The sequence below is a fragment of the Thunnus maccoyii genome, chromosome 1, assembly GCF_910596095.1.
Source record: "Thunnus maccoyii chromosome 1, fThuMac1.1, whole genome shotgun sequence".
Taxonomy (NCBI): Eukaryota; Metazoa; Chordata; class Actinopteri; order Scombriformes; family Scombridae; genus Thunnus; species Thunnus maccoyii.
In genome coordinates, this window is record NC_056533.1 from 37,102,015 (window position 1) to 37,124,134 (window position 22,120).

A 22,120-nucleotide genomic window follows, 5' to 3' on the forward strand; every position below is an offset into this window, starting at 1 on the left:
AGCTTTTGCACGAACACATTCTGTGAGACATCATGGCGGCAGGTGCCACTCTCCTGCTGCTGGCCGCCTTACTGGGAATTACTCACGGCTTTTATGGAGATAGCATCAGTTTCATGCCTCCACAGAAGAACAAGGACGGGACATTTAAGGTACAGTATTATTATTATTTTATACATTTAGTATCTGTCATTACCTTCTTTAAGTTTTCATGTTTATCATAACTTTATTAAACCAAACAGAAAAGTGATAACATTGGAGGCATGCCAGAGGAGTAAAATGAAATTTGATAAGCCTACCAGCCAGGATTTAATTTATTGTTATTTCATATTTTAGTGATGCTGTTTGAAAAAAAAAATCTCTTCCTGAGTAAACTTTGTTAGAATCAGAGAAATGACTCTACTAATAATGAATATGCATAATGAAAGAGAAAATAAAGAGGGGAAAAAAGGACACAATTTATAATCTATAATCTATAAAAATAGATTAAAAAAAGAACACTATTGAATAGCAAGTCTAAATAAGTGACCTGGTTTTTTAAAGGTGTCCGTCTGAAGTTCAGGTTCAGTTTCAAAGTTTAGGAGCCACAACTTCAAAAGGCTTGTCAGGAGACAACAGTGCTGCTTGTTTACGTGTCAATCATACCTGACATGTAGTATTTATGGACCGGCTTTTACAAAACTGTGTGGGATTTTAACGCACTACAGCTCTATTTTATAAAAAAAGAATCCAGATTGACTGGATCAACTTAACAGTTTTCATGTCACTGTTTTCTTTCACACTGTTTCTTCTTTTTAAATATTGTATTTATTCTAAACATATATGTCAAACATACAAAACACAATAATCAAAAAGATGACAATAGTCACAACAAAACAAAACAAAACCAAACCAAAAAAATGAAAATTATAACTCCTAACGGTGCGCAGTTTAGCCACATTTAAGTCTCAACTAATAAAAAATCCTCCATGACGATCATTATCAGGAAATCCATAATCGCAAATGTTAATTTTTCCATAGATAACGAGCTTCAAAGTCATTGTAGTCACTGATTGAAGGATGGCTTTAGCATCTTTTTCCAGCACACAGCAATTGTATATTTAGCATGAAGATAATAAAAATATACCATCTTTTTCTTCTCACGACTCAAGTTGCATACAGTAGGAAATATACCAAGAAAACATAATTAATAAAGTGGATCACTTTCCTCCAGAAATCTTGGTCTAATGTCTCTTTATCTTTGTTACATTTAATGCATTGATCTGGAATATTAGGATTGAACTTGTAGTAGTTTACAAGGAATAATATTTCGCTGTATTTTTCCTGCAGGTGACCTTCCATCACAGACAGAACGGCAGGAGCAGCTGTCCAGCGGTGTCATCATCCTACACATGTGAGAGCGGTGTGTGCAAGAGCATCGATCAGGCAAGTGTCCTGCTGACGGACCAGAACGGCACAGGCCAAGGCAGGTGGTGCCAGTCCGAGGGAGGCACGACGGCGACCATCTCGACCAATAAAACAACCTTTACTCTCAGGTAAGCCCAGGCCGCAGGGACACAACTCTTCTGTCTTTTTACTAAGCTCTGATTTAGGCTTCGATCCCGTAGACATCAGGGTGTTTTCATCTGTTGGGTGAAGCCGAGCTGCAGTTCAGGTGTCTGTTCTCTATGATCATATTGGTAAGTGTGAGATACAGTAGCATTAGGAAGTTAATATCATTTCTTTATTATTAACAGGGACAATACAGGAAGATGTTGTTACATACAGATAAGCAATACAACAGATGTATGTTGGGTGTCTAGCTGAAGCTGATTTGGAGCCCTGGTCCCTGGTTAGGCCTTTAAAACTATATTAAACAGATGAAATAATAAAACAGACTTGTATGCACAAGTCTCCTGTGTGTAAATTAAAGGATAAGTTCACAATTTTTCAAAAGTCAGGTTCCCAAACGAAGATTGAAGCAGGTTTTGCTCTCTGTAGTAATTCCTCCTCTTCATACTGGCTATTATTAAAAGATTTTAATCAAAGGGAGGGACAAAATCTGTCTTGTTTTGTGCAAAAAAATGCATTTAAAAGTTGATGTGAAGCTTATATGAGGCTTCAGCAGTCTGAGTTAGTCATATCAAATGGATATCTGACACATTTACAGTCTTTTTAGCATCAAATTCCCTCTTTGCGTTTCCCCGGACAGTGTTTCCCTGTTGAGCTGCAGGTGGAAGTGTAGTAACAAAAAGAGGGACTTTCCAAATTACAGGGCCTACATTTGGAACTTATTTATAGCATTTAGCAGGTGATATATTTGGTGAAAATATACACCACAACAGATGTAATTACACTACAAAATCTTGACATTAACGTAGGCCTTTGACTCACCTTCCTCCTTCTTAACGTCCACCAGAACGCACCTCATCTCAGACTGATAGATGCCGGACCGGTATAAAGATATGGTGGATGGAGTGAATATACATTTACAGTCTTTTTAGCATCAAATTCCCTCTTTGTGTTTCCTCGGACAGTGTTTCCCTGTTGAGCTGCAGGTGGAAGAATAGTTACAAAAAGAGGGACTTTGGCACTAAAAAGTCTGTAACGTTGAAAGATATCTACTTGATTTAACTCATTTGGACGGTTGAAGCTTCATATTAGCTTCAGATGAACTTTTAAATACATTTTTGCACAAATTTGTGGATTTTGTCCTCCATCACTTACATTGTAAGGTCATTATGAAGGGATCTTCTAATGGTCAGTATGAACAGGAGGAATGATTACAACAAGAAAAGCATGTTTTAATATTCATTTAGGCTCCTGACTGTTGGTTAAAGACTGATTTGAAAAATTGTGAAGCAATTCTTTAACATATACAGTAGGTGTAAGTGTGTATATAGTACGTAGCCAAAGATTTAACAAGTGAATCTGATCAGAAGCTGTTCAGCGTTCACATCTTTGTTGAAGCCGCTGTTTGACTTGGCCAAAGTTCAATCAAAGTATGACATATGGAGGCTCATGTCGGTGGCCAAATAGCTGTCAAGAAGACAATCAAAGAAGATTAACAGCCTAAAGGAAGTGTTCATTGTTATCTGAAAAGAAATCAAAGTCATTATGTGCTCAGCTTATTAAAACACAGAGCAAATAAAACACTGCGATGTGCACGTGCAGCATTTTTAAAAGTTACAAAGTGCTTCACAGTCAGAAAAAAACAATACATACCACAACAATAAAATATCAGAAATTATTTAACAATTTAAAGAAAAAAAAGACAATTTAGGAGATTTAAATGAAGTTACTGAGTAAATTTCAACGCCTGTTCCAGCGTCATAGAGAATAAGATCAAGACAATACATGCAGAGCCGCAGCTATAACTGGAGATAATTATATATTTATTGAAAATTGGCAGTGCAGGGATGACATGAAGAGGAGTTTATAGTCAGTTAAACACATATTCCAGGTTTTTGTAAGGCTAATCCTAATATTTTTTTATACTTTATTCTTCATATTTGACTGTTTCTAGGCAGCAACTATATAAGTTAAAAGTGAATTTATACTCTCCAGCAGAATAACACCTGTAAGTGTAAAAACTGCTTTGAAACAACATTTAAATCATAATGTAAATTCAGAAAATATAACAGAATAGTTTAATGAATTAACAAAATGTGAAAATTTGTGATTTAAAAAAAAAAAAACTTAAAAAACTTTTACAGAGTTTATTTGGTGACTTGTCAAAGATGTCTGTCAGGTTTTGGTTTTCTAAAGGAAAAGTTCAGTCATGTTATTTTTTGTCTCATTAATCTTGTTTATTTTGGCACAAACACTTTGTCATTGTTCCCAACTACATATATAAATATTGTAAATAATTATTGCACATTTTCTGTTGATCCTTCACTACTTTGTCTTTGTCTGTTCATCCAGTTCTGGATGTCGGTGGTTCCACATCAACCAGAACCAACCAGGAAAACTTTCACCGATGACAAATTAATCACTTAATCTGTAAAAAAGAAATTTAAATTAAATAAAATAATAAAATAAAATTAATCTAGTGCTCAATCTGAGTCCTGAGTCAGAATATAAACTGACTGTTTATAGGGTTCTGGGTTTTTTTTAAGGATATCGTGATATTTTTTAGACTTTATTCTTCACATTTGACAGGCGAACAAATATATAAATTAAAAGTAATTTACACTCTCAAACAGAATAAAAATGAAAGTGTAAAGACGGTGACTTGTGAGAAATGTCTTGGGTGCGGTTCTGCTGTGAGAACTTGGACTCAGTAGTCACACCTTTGAGGAGAGACTCTCCCTCTCTGCCTTCATCCAACCTAACCATCACCAGGTGTTAAATAAGCAGGTGTCGAGCGCATAAATCAATGATTGAACAATTCAAAGACGAGGCTTTGAGGCAGGTAAATGCGGTTATCGGATGCAGTGAGCAGTGAGTGATGTTTTTGATTTATTAGCAAACTGTCAGTATGCAAAACACATCCAGAAGGACTCACAGCGCTGTGGAACGCTCCCTTCTAAAACTTATTTTTTTTAATTAGATTAGAAAAAGAACATTTAACAGACAATTAGAGGCCAAACTGGCTCCTCATCAGGCAAAGAGTAGCAATGTTTTGGTCAATGTTTTTTTTTTTATCAAGCTGGTTATCTTCAAACGTTAAATATTCTGCTGTAAAGAACACATTTCACTGTACAGGATTCTCATCTATTAACATTTTGCTTGATAGTTCAGGTCTGATTTAATATACATTATATATCATTCAACTGCAGTGGGTTGTGTTGTGTTTCAAACTATAGACTAGGGGTGTGCCCGAATACAAATACATCATTCGGCAAAGCACAAATAGTGGGATTTTTTTATGAATATTTGTTTCATACAAATATTTTTTTAAAAATTTTCGGGAAGAAAAAAAACATGTTAAATACCAGTGAGCAGGTCAGTTATAATCTCTATCTCAGTGTCTCTCCTCTGCTCTGCTGTTATGTCTATCAGCAGGTCTCAATGAGGGGAGTCACATCCACCTGTTACATGACGCATATTTCTTAATTTGGACATCACTTTAATTTTCATCTTTAATTTTTTAAAATTAAAAATGTAATAAAAACAAAAACAGGATTTTTAAGCCTCTTTCCACTTTTATTCGAATACAAATACAAATAATTTTGCTGCCTCAATAAATACAGATACAAATACAAATAATGGACTCTCTGCACATCCCTAGTATATACAGTACAGTATGGGCTATATTTTTTATATTTGCTGTATAATTATGCAACTTTTTAAATTTCTAATTGGTGATAAAATCCCTTTTTTGTGGGATCAATTCTTATTTATTTCCATTTAAAATCTGAACTGAAGTCCAACATGCCTTTTTTATGTATTTTCTGTGTGGAAATTCATTATACAAAGTTTTGGGCAAAATATTATAAAAGTATATAGACCGGGGGTTCAATTTTAAACTTATAAAAAATGTATAAAATTTGTATTTTAAAACAACACTACTACATTTTTGACTTGTAATTCACAAACAAATATAAACATTAGTGAAAAGTCCAAAAATGACTACAAATCTGTGAAGCAAAACTTTGTTTTCTCTTATTTCCTCTCCCATGAATGGTGACTCAAGAAGGGGCCTGAACCCTAGGTTGGAAACCACTGGACTGAAATACTACTTAAGTACAGTTTACTAAGTACATTTTGCTAATCTGTACTTTTACTTGAGTGGGATTTTCAATGCAGGCCTTGTACTTGTAATTGAGTATTTTTACATTAATCTGTTGGTACTTTTACTTAAGTAAAGGTCAATCAGAATACTTCTTTCACTGCTGATTGGTGGATACAGTGTCAATATATTAATACTGTATATTTACGAGTCGTAACATATTCCACCTCCTTCTTTTCAGGGAGTCCGGTTGCTGCTGGGTGTCTAATGTGAACGGAAAGACAAACTGGACGGCTGATGCACAGTTGGACCTGGGAACTCGATCAGACACGCGCGCCCTCAACAGCTGTCCCGTAACAACAACAGTGTCTTCTCTACGGTACAAACCTCTCATTTAAAACTGGGATTAAAATATGAAAATAGCAGAGCACAAATACCATCAGTGAGATATATTTGTCAACGCGAATGGAATAACCAGAATAGAACAAAAACATTGACGTTTTGAAGATATTTTTGACCAAAGCAGCATCATTATTCTTCTCTTTTGTCTATTTACATCCTCTACACTATTTCTCTGTTCAAACACTATAAATATGTTTTATTTACAGATAATGTACAGATGGATAACACTGGTACAGACCTGAAAGTAACATACATACATAAGTTGCATCATACAATATTTGCTAGACATGACTTCCCCTAAATTTACATTTTAAAGGTTAGGTGACATAGCATCCTATTTAAGTTATCAATTGAGACAGGCTTTGACCGAATTGTGCCTTAAATGTACAGTACTGTAAGATATGATAATTATAATTACTCCCATGTGAGGATAAAGATGGCTGTCTTGTAACAATGGACTGTAATGAAAGTTTTTTTGTTTTCTTCCTCCTTGATTTTAAAATGTATTTAAAGTTTCCCTTCACTCAAAAAATGTCTTTTGCTTCTTGTTCCTTCACTTGGATGTTTGAACTTCAAAGTTTCTCTGAGTTCACCTTAAATCTAAATTTAACACGTGAACCTTTGAGCAGGATTTGTGACATCACAAACTAATTTGGAGCCAGTCGTGGTCCAGCATGCAACTTGTCCATATCAGACAGTATTAGTATTTAAATATTATATATTTATTAGTATTCAAAGTGGAATATTTATATATGTAACATGTCTGGAGGGAAGCTTTAAGTATTCATTATTTATTATTTCTGTAATTCAAATAGTTGTCAAAAACAAGACACCAAGGGGTCCAAATGTTTTCAAAACTGCTTCAAGAAACCTATCATGTTTTATTAAAAATCATTGCTAAATGTATGGATCTGACAATGATGAAGTATTGTAAAGTATTTTTGTGGAATGGTTAAAGCTTTTGAACTGTTTTTTTATTTTTATTTTTTATAATGACTTCATGTACCAGTGTGATGTTCTAACCTGCAGTGTGTTTTCATGCAGGGCTCCTCAGAACTGTTTTTCAAGGCTTCATCTTCTGGCTCACGATACAGAGGGAGATAATGTGAGATGCAGCTTTCCTGCAGACGCTGCGGTTCACTCCAACATTACTCTGGATGAGGTAATCAATGCATGTCAAGTGGTAAATGTGCAGCGCTAACAGGAGCTGTAATGATAAAATGATGATGTTAGGCTCCTTAATCTGCATATCAGATTATTTGCATTTATCGGATATTTTTTAACCCTTTAACATCCACTCTTTTTATAGAATTTTCACCTATTTGGTACACCCCAATGGAAAAGCTTATAACAGAAGAACTGTAAGGCCATGATGCATATATTAGGCTTCATTTGACAAGTGACATCTTCTAGTTTCTGGAAAATGCTTGTTTAGTATGTGGCTAAAACACATACAAAACTACATCAGTTCAAATAAGACTCAAAAAGGTGTTTTTGGTCCTCGTCTATAATGAGTCATATTTGAATAACAATAACTAGGACATGCTTTATGCCAGAACTATGCAGAACATGATATACCTTCTATATCTTGTCAACCTGTATAAAATTCCAGACCTCTAGGCCTCTAACCTTATGGGAGCTAGGGAGTTTTTAGTTTGTGGTGTCACTGGTGTCCCTGAACCTTTCCGATCATCTCCAATCGGCCAAATTGTGCCATTACTCATTGCTGTGTGATGCTAAACCGCTTGCAACTGGTTTAAGCGGGTTGCCGGCAACCTGGTGGATGTTAAGAGGTTAATATTACAAATTTATAATATTTCTTGTCTCATGACAGTTTAAGTCAAGAGGTTAGCTGCTCCTTCATATTGATATTAAAGAATAGTGCACTGATTGCTTTCTACCAAGATCAATATCTAAAGAAATAGAAGCTGATAATCTCCTTGATTTAACTCTTCGTGTCTGCCCAGGCTACGTGCATGCTGACAAGTAGAGGCCATATCAACGTCGGTGTCCACGTATTTGAGGTGATGCTGGAGGACTTTCCCACCAAGAACCTCACTTTGACCTACGCAGATGGAACATCTGCGTTTCGGCAGGCCTCCGATACGACCGCACCACCTCTCTGCAGCATTAAACTGCAGTTCTCACTGGAGAGTAAGTGATACAAATTACAAATCAATGAAAATGTACATTTGATGGAGTGACAGAAAAGCAACTTAGTTCAACTCGGTAACAGAAGTTAAAGGGAGTTTTTATTTTGCTCCTCTTTTTGCTGTCAAATAGACTTTACAATTTCAAACATGCTGCATCTTAAATATTATAAGATATAATATTACAAGAATAAAGGAGTAATTTTATGAGAAAAGAGTCACAAAGTCATGAAAATAAAGTTGTAATTTAAGAGAAAACATCATTATTAAATCACAGTTTTATGAGATTGATTTTTTTTTTCTTTTTACAAAATGAATTTTAAAAATTTGTTTGTTTGAAAAAGAAACCCAAATCACTGATGTCACTTCCTGTCTGGCCTCTGTTTCACTAGTTTATAATCTCAATCTCAGTGCAATCTCTCATTCAGCATTTCTTTCTGAAAATATAAAGAGCGTTCCTGAGGTTTACTTTCCATATACCTGCATCCATTATTCAATTAATTTCAATCCAACTTTATTTAGTCCTATAAGGGCAATTGTATGCAACAGATACACACACAGTTGATAGGAAAGAAAGAAAAATGAATGTTAATCACAAAGCTAAAGGGATATAAACTTAAAAACAACTATAGGGGGATTGTTAAAAATACACTAAAAGGCTGAAAGCTTAAGAAACTACATGAGGAATTGTTGTTTTGAATTGTTATTGTCAATCAGGGGAATGAGCCTTAAGTAGCCCTGCTGACCAACTGAATCTAATCAATATACATACTGTATCTAGAAGGCTAAAGCAACCTAACTGGCTGCTTTTCTGTCTTGACGACTGTCTATGTTTGTGTTTCAGTTCTTCCTCCGCTGCCAAACTGTGAAGCTGGTCACGTGAGGCCCATCTTCCTGTCGAAGACTCCTTCACACGGTGACGTTCTTCACGCCACCGTGGGTCAGAAATTCCAGCTTTACGCCCAAGCACAGGCTCACCACGCTAGGTGATTATTATCCTACATTTGTTAAAGGACGGGTTCACAATTTTTCAAGTGTGTTTTAAATCAACAGTCAGGAGCCCAAATGAACAGTGAAACATGTTTTTTCTTGCTGTAATCATTCCTCCTGTTCATACTGACCATTAGAAGATCCCTTCATAATACACTTACAATGGAAGTGATGGAGGGCAAAAATGTATTTAAAAGTTTATCTGAAGCTAATATGAAGCTTTGTCCTTTTAGTGCCAAAGTTCTTTTTGTTACTATACTTCCAAAAGAATGTGAATCTATTAATACCTTGCATGTCAATTAAAGATAATCATTTTATGTTTTTTCCTCTCTGCCTCCATTTTCCTGAAGCATATACGACTTCCAGGTCAGCGGCCCCCAGAACATGACCAAAGAGGTCGGAGGCGGTATGTTTGGAAAAGCTGAAGTGACTCTGAGCTGGACACCACAGAAAGATGACATTTACAGATTTGTTCCAATCTGTTTCACTGCAGAGACAAACGAAACGTGAGTATTTTATGTACAATTTCCTACTTAAGTGCACCGTCAGATTTGTGCCGTGTTAGCAAGCTGAGATCTGTTGTTTCTTGGATTGATCTGCAAGGATTAATAAAGAAAAAATCATAGATCTATTGACGTAGGATATTAAATTTGTCTGTTTTCTTGTAGCCTTTTTGCATATTCATACTTATCTGTCATCTAACAGTAAAAAATATATTAAAATCTCATTAACAAGCAAAAAACAGTCAATTATTACTATATGATTGCATCAGTGACATTATTCTTATTATTATCAATAGGCTTATTATCGTTGCTGTTCTTCTTCTGTTTGCATTTTTTGCACTGAAACTTATACTCTTTGTTTTGTCATTCAGCCAATCAGAGATGAGGTGTGTTGTCATCATGGTGACCAAAGCGTCTATCGTTCAAGGTTTGTTAATCATGTAACGCTGCTGACTTACATTTTCTCACAACATAATCAGAAAATGTTGTAAATCAACATATTTGTCCAATTGCAAAAATGTTGATACTGAACATATGAGTGAAATGTTCTGGGACAACGTACCTGGTTGTTTTTTTCCCCATCAATGCAATAAAATATCTGCTAGTAGAAATTACAGCAATATTAAACTTTTTATGGCTGTGGCAGTACTTGGCTATGGTTAAGGAAAGATTGTGGTCTTGGTTTAATACAGAAGAAAGTCTAAGAAAGTCAACATAATTGGTGAAGCATTTTTATGGAATTATGCATAATATGTCCAAGGAGGGTTGAATCGAGGGCAACTGGACTTCTTGGTTGTACATACTTGAAGGTCATTGATACCTGGTTCGTTAGTGCTCCTGGCTGTTCTAACAACGGTCATTAAAGTTGTTGGAGTGTCCTGAGGCCAAATGTGAATGGTTGTTAAGTTGGGGGATAAGTGGTGTCGTAGACCTCCTCTTCTGATGAGGGAGGGTTTCTCTACTTTGACATAGATGGCCTCCTTCACTCCTCTGTCAAACCATCTGTCCTCACTGTCCAAAAAATGCATGTTGTTGTCCTCGAAAGAGTGTCCCTTATCTTTCAGGTGTAGGTAAACTGCTGAGTCTTGACTCCCGTGTTGTCTCAGGTGATGAAGCCATGCGCTAGTTTAATGGTTGTTTAGTTTCCCTGATATAAGAGTCTGTGCATTTCTCACTGCGTTGGACTACATACGCTAGATTGCCTTTCTAGTCTTTCAGGTGGACTAGTTTCTGTGTCAGTGTGTTAGTGGGTTTGAGAAACACAGGTATGTGGCATTTGCTGAGTTTTTCAGATACTCCAGACACGTATGGAGTGACGACTTTGTTGCGTTTATTCTTCTTTTCTTCACCACCTGCCGTGTTTGTTTTCTTCTTGGATCTTGTGGCTGTTTTCACAAGCTTTATGTGCATCCATCAGGTGTTTGTGCTCCTCCCTCAACAACAGAGGAGGTCTACGAACCCACTTATGCCCCACCTGCAATGCTGCCCTTTCATCCTCAACAACCATTTACATTTGGCCTCATGTAACAACTCCAACGACTGTCGTTTACACTTGGCCTCAGATGACTCCAACGACTTTAACGACTGTCGTTAGAACAGCCAGGTGCACTAACGAACCAATTATCAATATCAATGACCTTGATAACGACCCCACAGCGGTTAAATACCTGGGTCTCCTCAACAGTCAGTCAGAACTGAAGAAGCTCTTTGGATGAGAGGTGAAACATCTTCAAGTATCTCCTACCAAGAAGTCCAGTTGCCCTCGATGGATCACCATGACCTGCATGACTGAGATTCTTCACAGACAATCATAATATGTCCGCTTTAAAGAATTGTGACTTGCTAAACGTGGCATTTTACAAATCTGAAAAATCAACTTCTTCTTCTTCTCTAGTGGCCAAACTGGTGACACTGTTTCTAACCTGCCTCAACCTAGTTTGGCATTCTTGTACTGCAGTTTCTTGCTACTTATTGGCCAACATATACAGCAATAAGCCAATAATGGCCTGGCCAATTTATCGGTTTCGCTCTAGTAGGATAATCCTCACACTGCTAACATAATTTATGGGGCACACTACAGTCTGTGTGAGTTACATTGTCCTATTGATAAGGAGTTAATATGGGATGTGATTTACAGGTAAAGCCCATGTTACATGCTCACCCAACAAGATGGTGGTAAGCCTGGAGAAAGCTTCCATGCCCGGCATCGACAAGAACTATCTCAAGCTGAACGACCCGTCGTGCTCTCTCACCTCCAACAGCACACACATCATGGGCAGCATGTCATTCAGCACCTGCGGCACAAAACTTGAGGTGTGTAAAAGGCATTTAGATTTTTATCCGAATCAGTGTTTTTCCAGTTAATCAAATCTCATCAGCTTTAGTAGAAATGGGGGCATTTTACACGGCACTGGGAAGAATACTGTAGTGGTATAACACATTAAAAATAGGATGAATAATTCAGCTGGTGTGACCTCAAAACTGTCGTTCATTGTCCCCGCAGCTACTAATGAGTTTTACACCACCTCTGTTCGTCTGTTTGTCGTAAATACAGGATAAAGGTGACTTTATCGTTTTCAAGAACGAGATCCTCTCCTACGTGCTGCCTTCCGAAGTTATAATCCGAAGAAGGACAGTGAAGATTGATTTCTCTTGCCAGTTTCCCAAAAGCATCAGCATCTCCAGCTACTACAATCTTAAGAAGTCTGACTACATTTTCACTGAGTCCAGTTTCGGCAGCTTTGGCTACACTTTTGAAATATTCAGCGACAGCAACTTTACAACCAAGGTGGCAGCCAGTGCCTATCCAGTGGAGGTCAAGCTGCTGGACATGATTTATATGGGCATTCAAGCTGAATCAGATCTACCAAATGTGACTCTGTTTGTCGAATCATGCAAAGCCACTCCTGACGACAACCCTGAAAACCCCCTCTCCTACGACCTCATCGGAAACGGGTGAGTGGCGATGCTATCTGAGATCACAAAGAAAGATGTTTTTGCCTTTTTTTATTTGACAATGTTTTCAAGTTAAGCTCACTAATTGGCAGTTTACTGAAAAGTGAAAAAAAAACAGATGAGATAATAATGAGAATCTTTTGCGTTGTTACACTTAATTTTTCTTCCAGGTGTCTGCAGGATGAGACAGTTAAAATCCACCCATCTGACTCGAAGTCATTCAACTTTGAGGTTCAAGCCTTCAAATTTACTGGAAACTATGACCAGGTAACTCTGAATAATACTAAATCTAAATCATACCAAACTTATACCAAAATGCATAAGGAGCCAGTATATGATAAATAAGGAATTTTTAACTGTAAATCCTGCACAGATATTCCAGTAGAGCCCCAGAATATAAATATAGACCTTGAAGATACTTTATTGTCCACTTAGGAAATTTTTTCTTGGGAAACATGCAAGTTATGTCCAATTTAAAATAAACATATTTTCTAAGAAGTATAAAGAAATATTTTTTACTAAAGGTTGCGGTTCTGCACTGCTGTAGAAATGCAAAATAGATGCACAGCATGAACTACATTTTCCTGCCATGAAAGGATTGTTTGATTACTTCTGAACTAAAAAGTCAAAACCTGCCGTCCTTACAGGTGTACATCACCTGCTCCGTCATCCTGTGCGAGCCTGGGAATTCCTTCTCCAGATGTGCCCAGGGATGTCTGCGGAACCCGTCCCGCAGACGACGTAAAAGAGGTCTGAGCAGGGAGACCGTCAGCCACTACATTACCCAGGGTCCTTTGCGGTTTGTCAGGGAGGCTGTTCCCAATGCAGCTAAGGATAATGATGTTTTGATGAAAAAGAGTGACACCCCCCAAGCAGCAGGTTAGTATGTGATCCATCTAGATATATATTAATCCGTCTGTCTACTAAACTAAGTTATGTATTATTGTCTTTCATGATTTTTCCCACCAATTTCTCCAGACACCAAATCAAACCAAGGAGGCTGGGAAATCCTCGACACCAACGTCAGCACCATGTTCTTTGCTTCTGCTTTCTTAGTAGCAGTGGTGGTGATGGCTGCGGTCGTTGGTTACTTCACCAGGAAGAGAAGAGCAGATGACCGCAAATCTCTTCTGGATTCAGGCTGGGAAAACTAAACCCAACCAACCTCAGTTTTACACATCATTTTATTTTAAGTTTCTCTTTTAAAAGCTGATAAAAAATCTTAATGATGGGGTGTCCTGGGTCCTGTTCTTCATACATATATAACTGATTATCTTGATTTGCTTGTTTATTTGACACAGGCCTGGATTATTTAGTTCTTGGATGCTGGTTTGAAATGTATTTGAGCTGTTATCATAGCAACAAGTCCTAAAACCCAAACCTGCAAAAAATTATTGATGTTACAGTAATATAATTATGAATTTAAATGGGAATACACAGGTTTTTGAGGTCGTTATGTTAAGTTATGGTCGCCATCCAGTGAAAACTATGTACCTTTTAAATGTGGTGAATTTGTTCCCATACTCCTTAAGATATGTAAACGATTTTAAAACCAATTGATTTATCTGGAAAATGCATTGTCACAAAGCTGAAAATGTGACGTTTTTCTTAGCTCATGAAAAGTTGCTGTCATTGCTTTCACAACACAGAGACACATATAATAAAATACATTTAAAAAGAACCAAAGTATTTTGGAATAATATGAACACAATATACTGAATTGAAACTTTGACTATTAAAAGGCCAATAGACACTGGAAACATACTTAACATTTAACTGTTTTTATGAGGGGAAATTTTTAATTTAAATTATACATGATGTGCAAAATTGATAATAGGTTGGCTTTTAAGGCTTTTAAATCTTAGTTTACTTATATAATTCATAGATAGATAAATAGATAAACTATTATGCACTTTTGAAGATGTGTGCACACATCACTCACAGTGGAACCCCATTCACTTGTAAAAAAAAACGAACTTAGTTTGAACCAAATTAGCTGGATGAGAATTAACAGGAAAACTTTAGCCCTACAACAAGAGTTTAACCTGAATTAGTTAAGCAGCGTTGGAAGAACAGGGTCCAGGTGGTTCAGTTGTCTAAAAGGCGTCATGTAACCAGAACCACAGCTTAAGATACATCATGCTGTAAAGTAAATGCAGAAAAACAAAACTAGTGAATGGTTTTGCTTTTGATTTGTTACATGTTTGTTTGCTTTATGATAAAGAACCTGCAGCCCGAAGTTCACTTAACCAGTTCCACCGCACGCAGACTAGTCACAGAAGTTAAAAAGAGGCACGCACTTCTACCACTGTGAAAACAAAATTCCACTCTGTCCGGTTTTGCAGGATTTTTTCAATGTCACCGGTCTTATTGTCTTAACTTTTTTGCAAACAGGTTCCCAGCAATTATCGTCATTGTCAATGTCAATGTTTGTTTGGTTCAGTAAGACGTGCAATAACAGATGTGTAAGTGCTCATTAGAGACCCAATCAGTAATTTTTGACCATATCAGGTATTTTCATATGTTTAACATAGCCATTATATCGATTTATAGATGAAAAATCCCCTTTTTCATAATTGGAAATACAGTATAGTCCCTGTCTTTACACCCATTACTGAAATAACCAAATCTTTACTTAATCTATTGCAAGACGATTTTGGGAGTGATATCAGCTTCAGATCCTGTTTTTTGAATGGTGGTGTCTACATTTAGATCAATTTTTGTGCTTTTAAAACATGAAATACATGTGCAGATTATATTAATATATTGCTTTTTAATCTTAAACTATGTTGAAGCTTTTGCAGTTCTGGTGAGATGAATGTATACAACTTTCCACTGACAGTTTGAACTATCGGATCTGTAGGACAATGTCTATGATGGTGAAATTATATATTTGTATCATTTAAACTGGGGTTTTATTAACAATAAAAGGGGGAAATCCTTTCCATTTAAAATCGTAATCACATAATAAATGTGTGTTTGTGTCTTGAGTCATTTCTAAAATGAACATTATAATTAATAAATTGTTATTTTATGATTATCCGGACAAACACTGGGAAGTCCCTGCTCAGGCTGGGACTGATAATCTGCACAGATTATCAGACAATGAAGTGATGACAGATTCAGTCCGAACTAAATCTAAAGACTTCTGTAGAAATCTACAATTTCTACAGAAGTCTTTAGAAATCGTAGATTTCTACAGAAGTCAAGATTTCAATATAGTTTGATGGAGAAGAAAAGATAAAAAATTCACAAATTATCAAATGTGTCTTAAAACAACAGTCAGGTGTCCATATGAACAGTGAAAGAGGTTTTCCTCGCTGTAATCATTCCTCCTGTTCATACTGGATATTAAAAGATCCTTCAAATGTGCTTTCAATGGAAGTGATGGAGGCCAAAATCCACAGTGTGTCCACACAGTCATTTAAAAGTTGATGTGAAGCTTATATGAGGCTTCAGCAGTCTGAGTTAGTCTAATCAAGTGGATATCTGACACATTTACAATCTTTTTAGCCTCAAATTCCTTCTTTGTGTTTCCTCGGACAGTATATTAACAAAAAGAGGAACTTTGACACTAAAAAGACTGTAACGTTGAAAAATATCTACTTGATTTGACTCATGTGGATGCTGAAGCTTCATATTAGCTTCAGATAAACTTTTAAATACATTTTTGCACAGATTTGTGGATTTTGTCCCCCATCACTTACATTATAAGTGCATTATGGAGGGATCTTCTAATGGTCAGTATGAACAGGAGGAATGATTACATCAAGAAAAACAGCTTTAATGTTCATTTTGTCTTCTGACTGTTGTTTTAAGATGAGGCAAGGGAAGTTTATTTGTGTAGCACATTTCAACAACAAGGTAATTCAAAGTGCTTTGCATAAAACATGAAAGGCATCAAGACAAAATGTAAAAGAAACACATTATAAAAAGACATATTTAAATACAAGTAAAAAAGAGTTAAATAGAAAGTAAAAATAAGGTAAAGTAGAATAAAGCTAGTGAATCAAATGCTTCCTTTAAGACAGACTTGGAAAAACTGTGAACCTGTCTTTTAACAATTACTGTAGCACCACCATGTGGCCATCTTCAAAACACTTTCATTTCTGCTCATGAGCAAAAATTATTTAGTGATTCTTTTCTTTATTCTTCATGTATTCATCCCTTAGCACCATGTTTATTTCCGCCGACAAAATGGCACCTTTTTTATGTATCATTTGAGCTCAAAAAGCCAAATTCATTTGTTTTGTGACATCAAATACAGTTTTCCTGAAATTGGTTGGTAAGTTCTTGTAGGTGTGGTTTAACTGATGTACAGTACACCGCTGTAACTCTCGAACACACTGTGCAGTTGTAAAGCTTTATGGCATTTCACCTGTAGGTGGCACTACAGCAACACATTTATGTACTCACAACTCACAGTCATGGACCGACTCACTCATACTTATGCACAGTCCTAATATACTGTATCCACCCAACCGCACATCTGTCCATCTGTACATTCATCTATCCATTATCTACACTCACATGTTTTAAATATTTTTCATATCATGGGAACAATGTCAATCAGCATGATTGCATATCACTGTGTATTCTGTTGCAGATCCAGATCAAGATACAGATTACAAATTATTTACTAATATACGCCAGTATTTGTTATAATGAATGAATCAAATGACAAGTTGTAATCATAAAGAGGCTGCAGTGATGGTTGGTGAAGACCAAACCAGAGCTAAAAACAGAGTGAATATTGGACAGATTGTGGAGTTCCTCTGTCCCAAAGGGGCCAAAAACAATACACAACAAAACAAAACTAGACCTGCAAGTAGGTTTACCAATGCAACATGAAACCAAAGGCACAATACCTTGGGAAGAACAGAGACATGAATACAGGATACTTAAAGATGTAACAAGGAGTACTTAAAGTTTAGCCAAAGTCAGAGCTGGTCTAATATCCTTTGGAAGTTCCAGCTCTGTGCTGCACAGTAACTAAATGCTGTTTCTCCATGTTTAGTTTGCACTTGGGGAACAGTTGGCAGCCTGATCACCTGAGAGGCCAAGAGGGTTCATCATCATCCATCATAAAAGACAATCAGACATGTTTTGGTCCTAGGGTGCTGAGAGATTTATAGACAAGCAGCGGTGTGTCAAAGAACTGTTGTCTGACACACTGGGAGCCAGAGCAGAGACCTGAGAACTGCTGTGATTTGTTGATTTCTTGGTCACCTGTAGTCATTTGGCGACAGAGCAAAGCAAATCTAGGTGTCTGCACAATTTTGACAGTTGTTATTGTTACATATAATTTGGCCTGATGGAAGCATATAAAATGTTCAATGAACAGGGCTGAAACATTTGTTCAGGCAGGCTAAGGCTGCAGTGCAAGGGGCTGTGTTGGTGGGGGCATGTTTAAGACAATGAAACACAATCCAGGAGGTCCAGCTGGAGCTACAGTTTAAGACTTAACAGATGCCCAAACGCCACACCAAGGTTTGTAATACTCACAGACTTTAAAACTCTGCAAAGTTATCACAGCAGCAACTATTTTAACTTTCCTCACGACGATTACAAGGTAAATTGTCAGTTCAGGTTCAAGTTTTTTGACCCTGTGTTGGTACCACTACGTCAATGCACAGTCTTCATTCAAATGCAGTGTTGGGCAAATTACTTTATAAATAGAATATATTGTATATTACTAGTTACTTTCATTTGAAAGTAGTAAGTTACTTTACAATATTACTGTTTGTGTAGAGTATTACTTATTACCCTACTTTAGCGTTACTTTCACCAAAATAACTGCAGAAGCATGACTAGGCATTATAAAATGGAAGAGTGTAATGTTGTTTCATAGCATGCAGAGCTGCTTTAAATGGCTCTGATAGCATGTAATCAAAACACAGAAGCTCAAGTTTATTGCAGTTCATTATAAATCCAGTGGTGGGCAATATGCTAAAAACTTAAAGCCTAATGACGGAGCAGGCCTTAAACAGCAAAGCTGTCTTCTCCTCTTGGTCGGCTTTTCTTATTATGTGCGCCTTCCCTAGATATAGATTTCACTTGACTATAATGTTGATGTCCTTTTCTTTGATAAACTGAAAGTAATGGGAGTACACCGATTTCAAAAACGTGCACCCATCTCAGCCATCAAATTTCAGCAACAGGAAGTTCTTCGGGAAATATATTTTTTTCTAGTGGTGGAACGGCGCGCACTGCAGATGAATTCTTAAAAAAAAAACAGAAATTTGTGCACTCAAATATCTTTGAATTATTATTGTGCACAACATGAAATTATTCGTTCAGTGACATAACTCATATTACAGTAGGTATAATAATAGGGAAATAGTCCTCTTTGTTGGCCACACAAGAGAGGTCAATTAGAATTATGATTGTTATTAATCTTAATTATGATTTTGCAAGGGTATAGGTCTTTTAAAGTTAATTGACTGAGATGCAAGTACAAGAAAACACAAACAAGTCCACTTTAGTTACATACACATTTATTACTAATACTACAGGTACAAGTACTAAACACTACAACATTTTACAAACAAGACACAAAAGAGAAAGGGAAACTGGTACACAAGGTTATGGCTAGTGAATGATTGAAATGCATGATGCAGAGATATCTATTGTGTTGTTGGTATGAGAGACCTGATAAACAGATGAGATGACTGTTACCTGAGAAGCAGTGAGTCAAATCAACAGTACAGCATCTTAGTTCTGAATTGCCAATTGAAATTACAAATCATGAAAGCACCAGGGTGTATGCAAGTTGATGAAAGTTTTGTATGAATACTTGCTTGCTCCCTGGGGTGGCTTCTTATGGTGTGCTGGGGTGAGAAGCTGGAGTCTGGATCTTGTAATGATGAGTAAGTCGGCCAGTCCGGAGTTGAAAAGTTCCCATTGGAAGAGAGCTCCTGGTTCATGCTCTCCTAAGCTTGATCCTCAACTCATGACTCTAAACTTTTGAGGTTTCACCTCCTGTTATTCTGAGTCACATCTTCAAACCGGCATGGCAGAAAGCAAGAAAACAAAGACAAAACTAAGAGGAACCAGCAACCAGCAAAAAGCAGCCCAAAGCAGCTTAAAAACAGTATAGAGTCTCAGATAAGCTCACGTCAATCATCTGACACATAAGGAAGAAATAAGTTAGAGTAACATACGCAGCACGTAGCCAAAGTGCAATGGAGCTGGAAAAAAAATAGTATCATGTGCTGGACATCTGCCAGAAACTCTCTGCTCAGAGTGATCTTCAGTAATGTGATGATAGATAGATAGATTAATCAATGTGTGGGCACAGATGTGTTCTTTTTTTTTTATTTCCATATTGTTTGCATGCTTTGTTACAGTTTGAGGTAGATAGAGACCGGAAAGAATTCAAATCATGGACATTATGTTTACAAGTGCACATCTTTGCCACCTGAAACAAATATTTCCTACACTGTTTTTGATTTCTGTAAGTTCAATAATTAGTCACAACTAAGAAACTCTTTGCTGAGAAACTATAGCCATATCTGTTGTTTTGTTTCATAAATATATTATATACACATATCTATGGCAGCGTGACACTATGACACAAAATTTTAACTCACTTTCTTGTTATAACAAGAAACTTTTCTTGTTTTAACATGTTGCTTTTCATGTTATTACAAGATCATTTACATGTTATAGGAAGGTAGTTTCATGCTATAATGATATACTTTTCTCATCCACTCCATTAACATACATGAGGTTGGCAAAATATTAGGAACACCTTTCAATATAATTCACTCCAGTGCACCACCACCACTCACTATGACCTCAATAATAAACATAAAGTGGATCTTGAAGACAACTCATCCAAGAGGCTTCATTAGTTCTACAAAAAAAGCCTCTTGCATGAGTGCAAAACCGTCTTCTAGTCCGCTTGCCTTCGACCTCCTACGTCTTCATCTTTTCAAGACCAAAATGATTAACGGAAGAGTCATCAGCCACAGTGGTCCTTTGAGCTAAATGCTAACATCATTAGTTTTGCATGTAATTAGTCATAAAATAAAAGCTCTGACCTGATGATGACAATAGATGAAAAATTCAGGCTGGGACATGAACGTCTGAACCAAACTTCATGACAATCCATGAGATAGTTGTCAAGAAATTTCATGTACCATATTTGGGAGCTATCCATTCATGTCTGTTGTAGCAATTTATGTAGAGGATGTTGAGATATTTCAAAGGATAAGTGAAAACATTCTGGTGGCACTAGGTGAAAAGTCAGTAGGTTTCACCCTCTGAGGATTATTAATGTCTGTACACAATTTCCTGACAATTCATCCAATATTTGTTGAGATATTTCAGTCTGGACCAAAGTGGTGGACAAACCGACCCACGTTGTCGTCCAATCACTGCTAGTGTGGCTAAAGTAATGCTGACCTGCTACATTTTAAATGCTAATGAAAAGTCAATTTCACCTAAAACTTAATAATTTTTCAATATACTTTCATTCCTTTGTGTTTTGCTGCTCGGCAAATTTGCACATGATTTCCCTGCATTTCATCTACACAAATGACAACTGCAGTACAAGTCATTTGATGATACACTTTTACACACCAGTAATCAGTTTGTTTAAAAGCTACAACAATGTTTCTTTGTCTAACAGCACTATAATATCGTTGCTCTTCTACATACTTTCGGTTTGCACCACAATTATCTCACATGGGTTGATGACAAACTGGCAGACTGACAGCACAAATCTCAGCCGGTGCTGAGCAGGTTTTTCTTTTTTTTTTGTGTTTCCATTTTTCTTCTTTTTCCTTTCGGCTTCAAATAATTTCTTAACTTGCATTCCTGAGGACAATGTTTCAATCCTGCTCGGATCTTCGTCAGGTCAAAATGTCATGTCATGATTAAATTTCGTGGTTTGGATTAAGTGTGCAGGACGTACTGTATGTCTGACATAAAACTACTACTTCATTAAAAATATGTCTTACTCCCTGTGACAATGATAATAGAATAAAATTATTTATTTTTGTCTCACCTTATATGCAAAATCTAAGTCTATCACACTGACTTTCCACAAGCATTTTATATTATTCACATTAGTTGATTAGTTGAAATTAATTTTAATGGCTTTTTCCTGTGAATGCTGCCTTTCTTGTTTTCTGAAAGGTGATTTTAATTTAGTTATATACATGGTTAAAGTGTGACAAAATGCTCAATAAAAACAGAAAAAATCATGGATGACATTTAAGATTTTGAGCAAGTTATTTTCTCCCCTATGATACTAAACAGAATTGCCAGAAGTATATAAGTCACTGTAATTGAACAGGCATCATATAAGCATCCTTTTCCTGCAGTGTGACTGCATGCACATGCATTGGGCCTGCTTATATAATGTTAACATGACATTTGCAGCTTGGTAATAGTGGCTGATATAATGACTGTCCCGGTGCCACTAGTTGTAGATCTGCATCTCAAAGAGCTGCTATCAGCGC

General features: G+C 36.5%; 1 protein-coding gene across 1 annotated transcript; it reads left to right on the plus strand.

Annotated features, from left to right (window-relative positions):
• The first annotated feature begins 9 nt into the window (after nt 1-9).
• Nucleotides 10-13,879, plus strand: LOC121898335. Its single transcript, XM_042413333.1, has 13 exons — nt 10-149; nt 1,327-1,532; nt 5,892-6,029; nt 7,097-7,214; nt 8,020-8,206; nt 9,047-9,188; nt 9,543-9,698; nt 10,067-10,122; nt 11,833-12,008; nt 12,250-12,650; nt 12,821-12,917; nt 13,298-13,529; nt 13,629-13,879. Exons 1-13 carry the CDS (start codon nt 33-35, stop codon nt 13,802-13,804), a joined length of 2,202 nt encoding a protein of 733 aa, XP_042269267.1. The 5' UTR covers nt 10-32; the 3' UTR covers nt 13,805-13,879.
• The last annotated feature ends 8,241 nt before the right edge of the window (nt 13,880-22,120 follow it).

What these genes read in the sequence shown, in the direction of transcription:
- LOC121898335 (XM_042413333.1), top strand. Translation starts at nt 33, where the DNA reads ATGGCGGCAGGTGCCACTCTCCTGCTGCTGGCCGCCTTACTGGGAATT. An exon ending in CCAACATTACTCTGGATGAG is followed by an intron (nt 7,215 to 8,019) that starts GTAATCAATGCA and finishes GTGTCTGCCCAG; the next exon opens with GCTACGTGCATGCTGACAAG. An exon ending in CCTGCGGCACAAAACTTGAG is followed by an intron (nt 12,009 to 12,249) that starts GTGTGTAAAAGG and finishes TCGTAAATACAG; the next exon opens with GATAAAGGTGACTTTATCGT.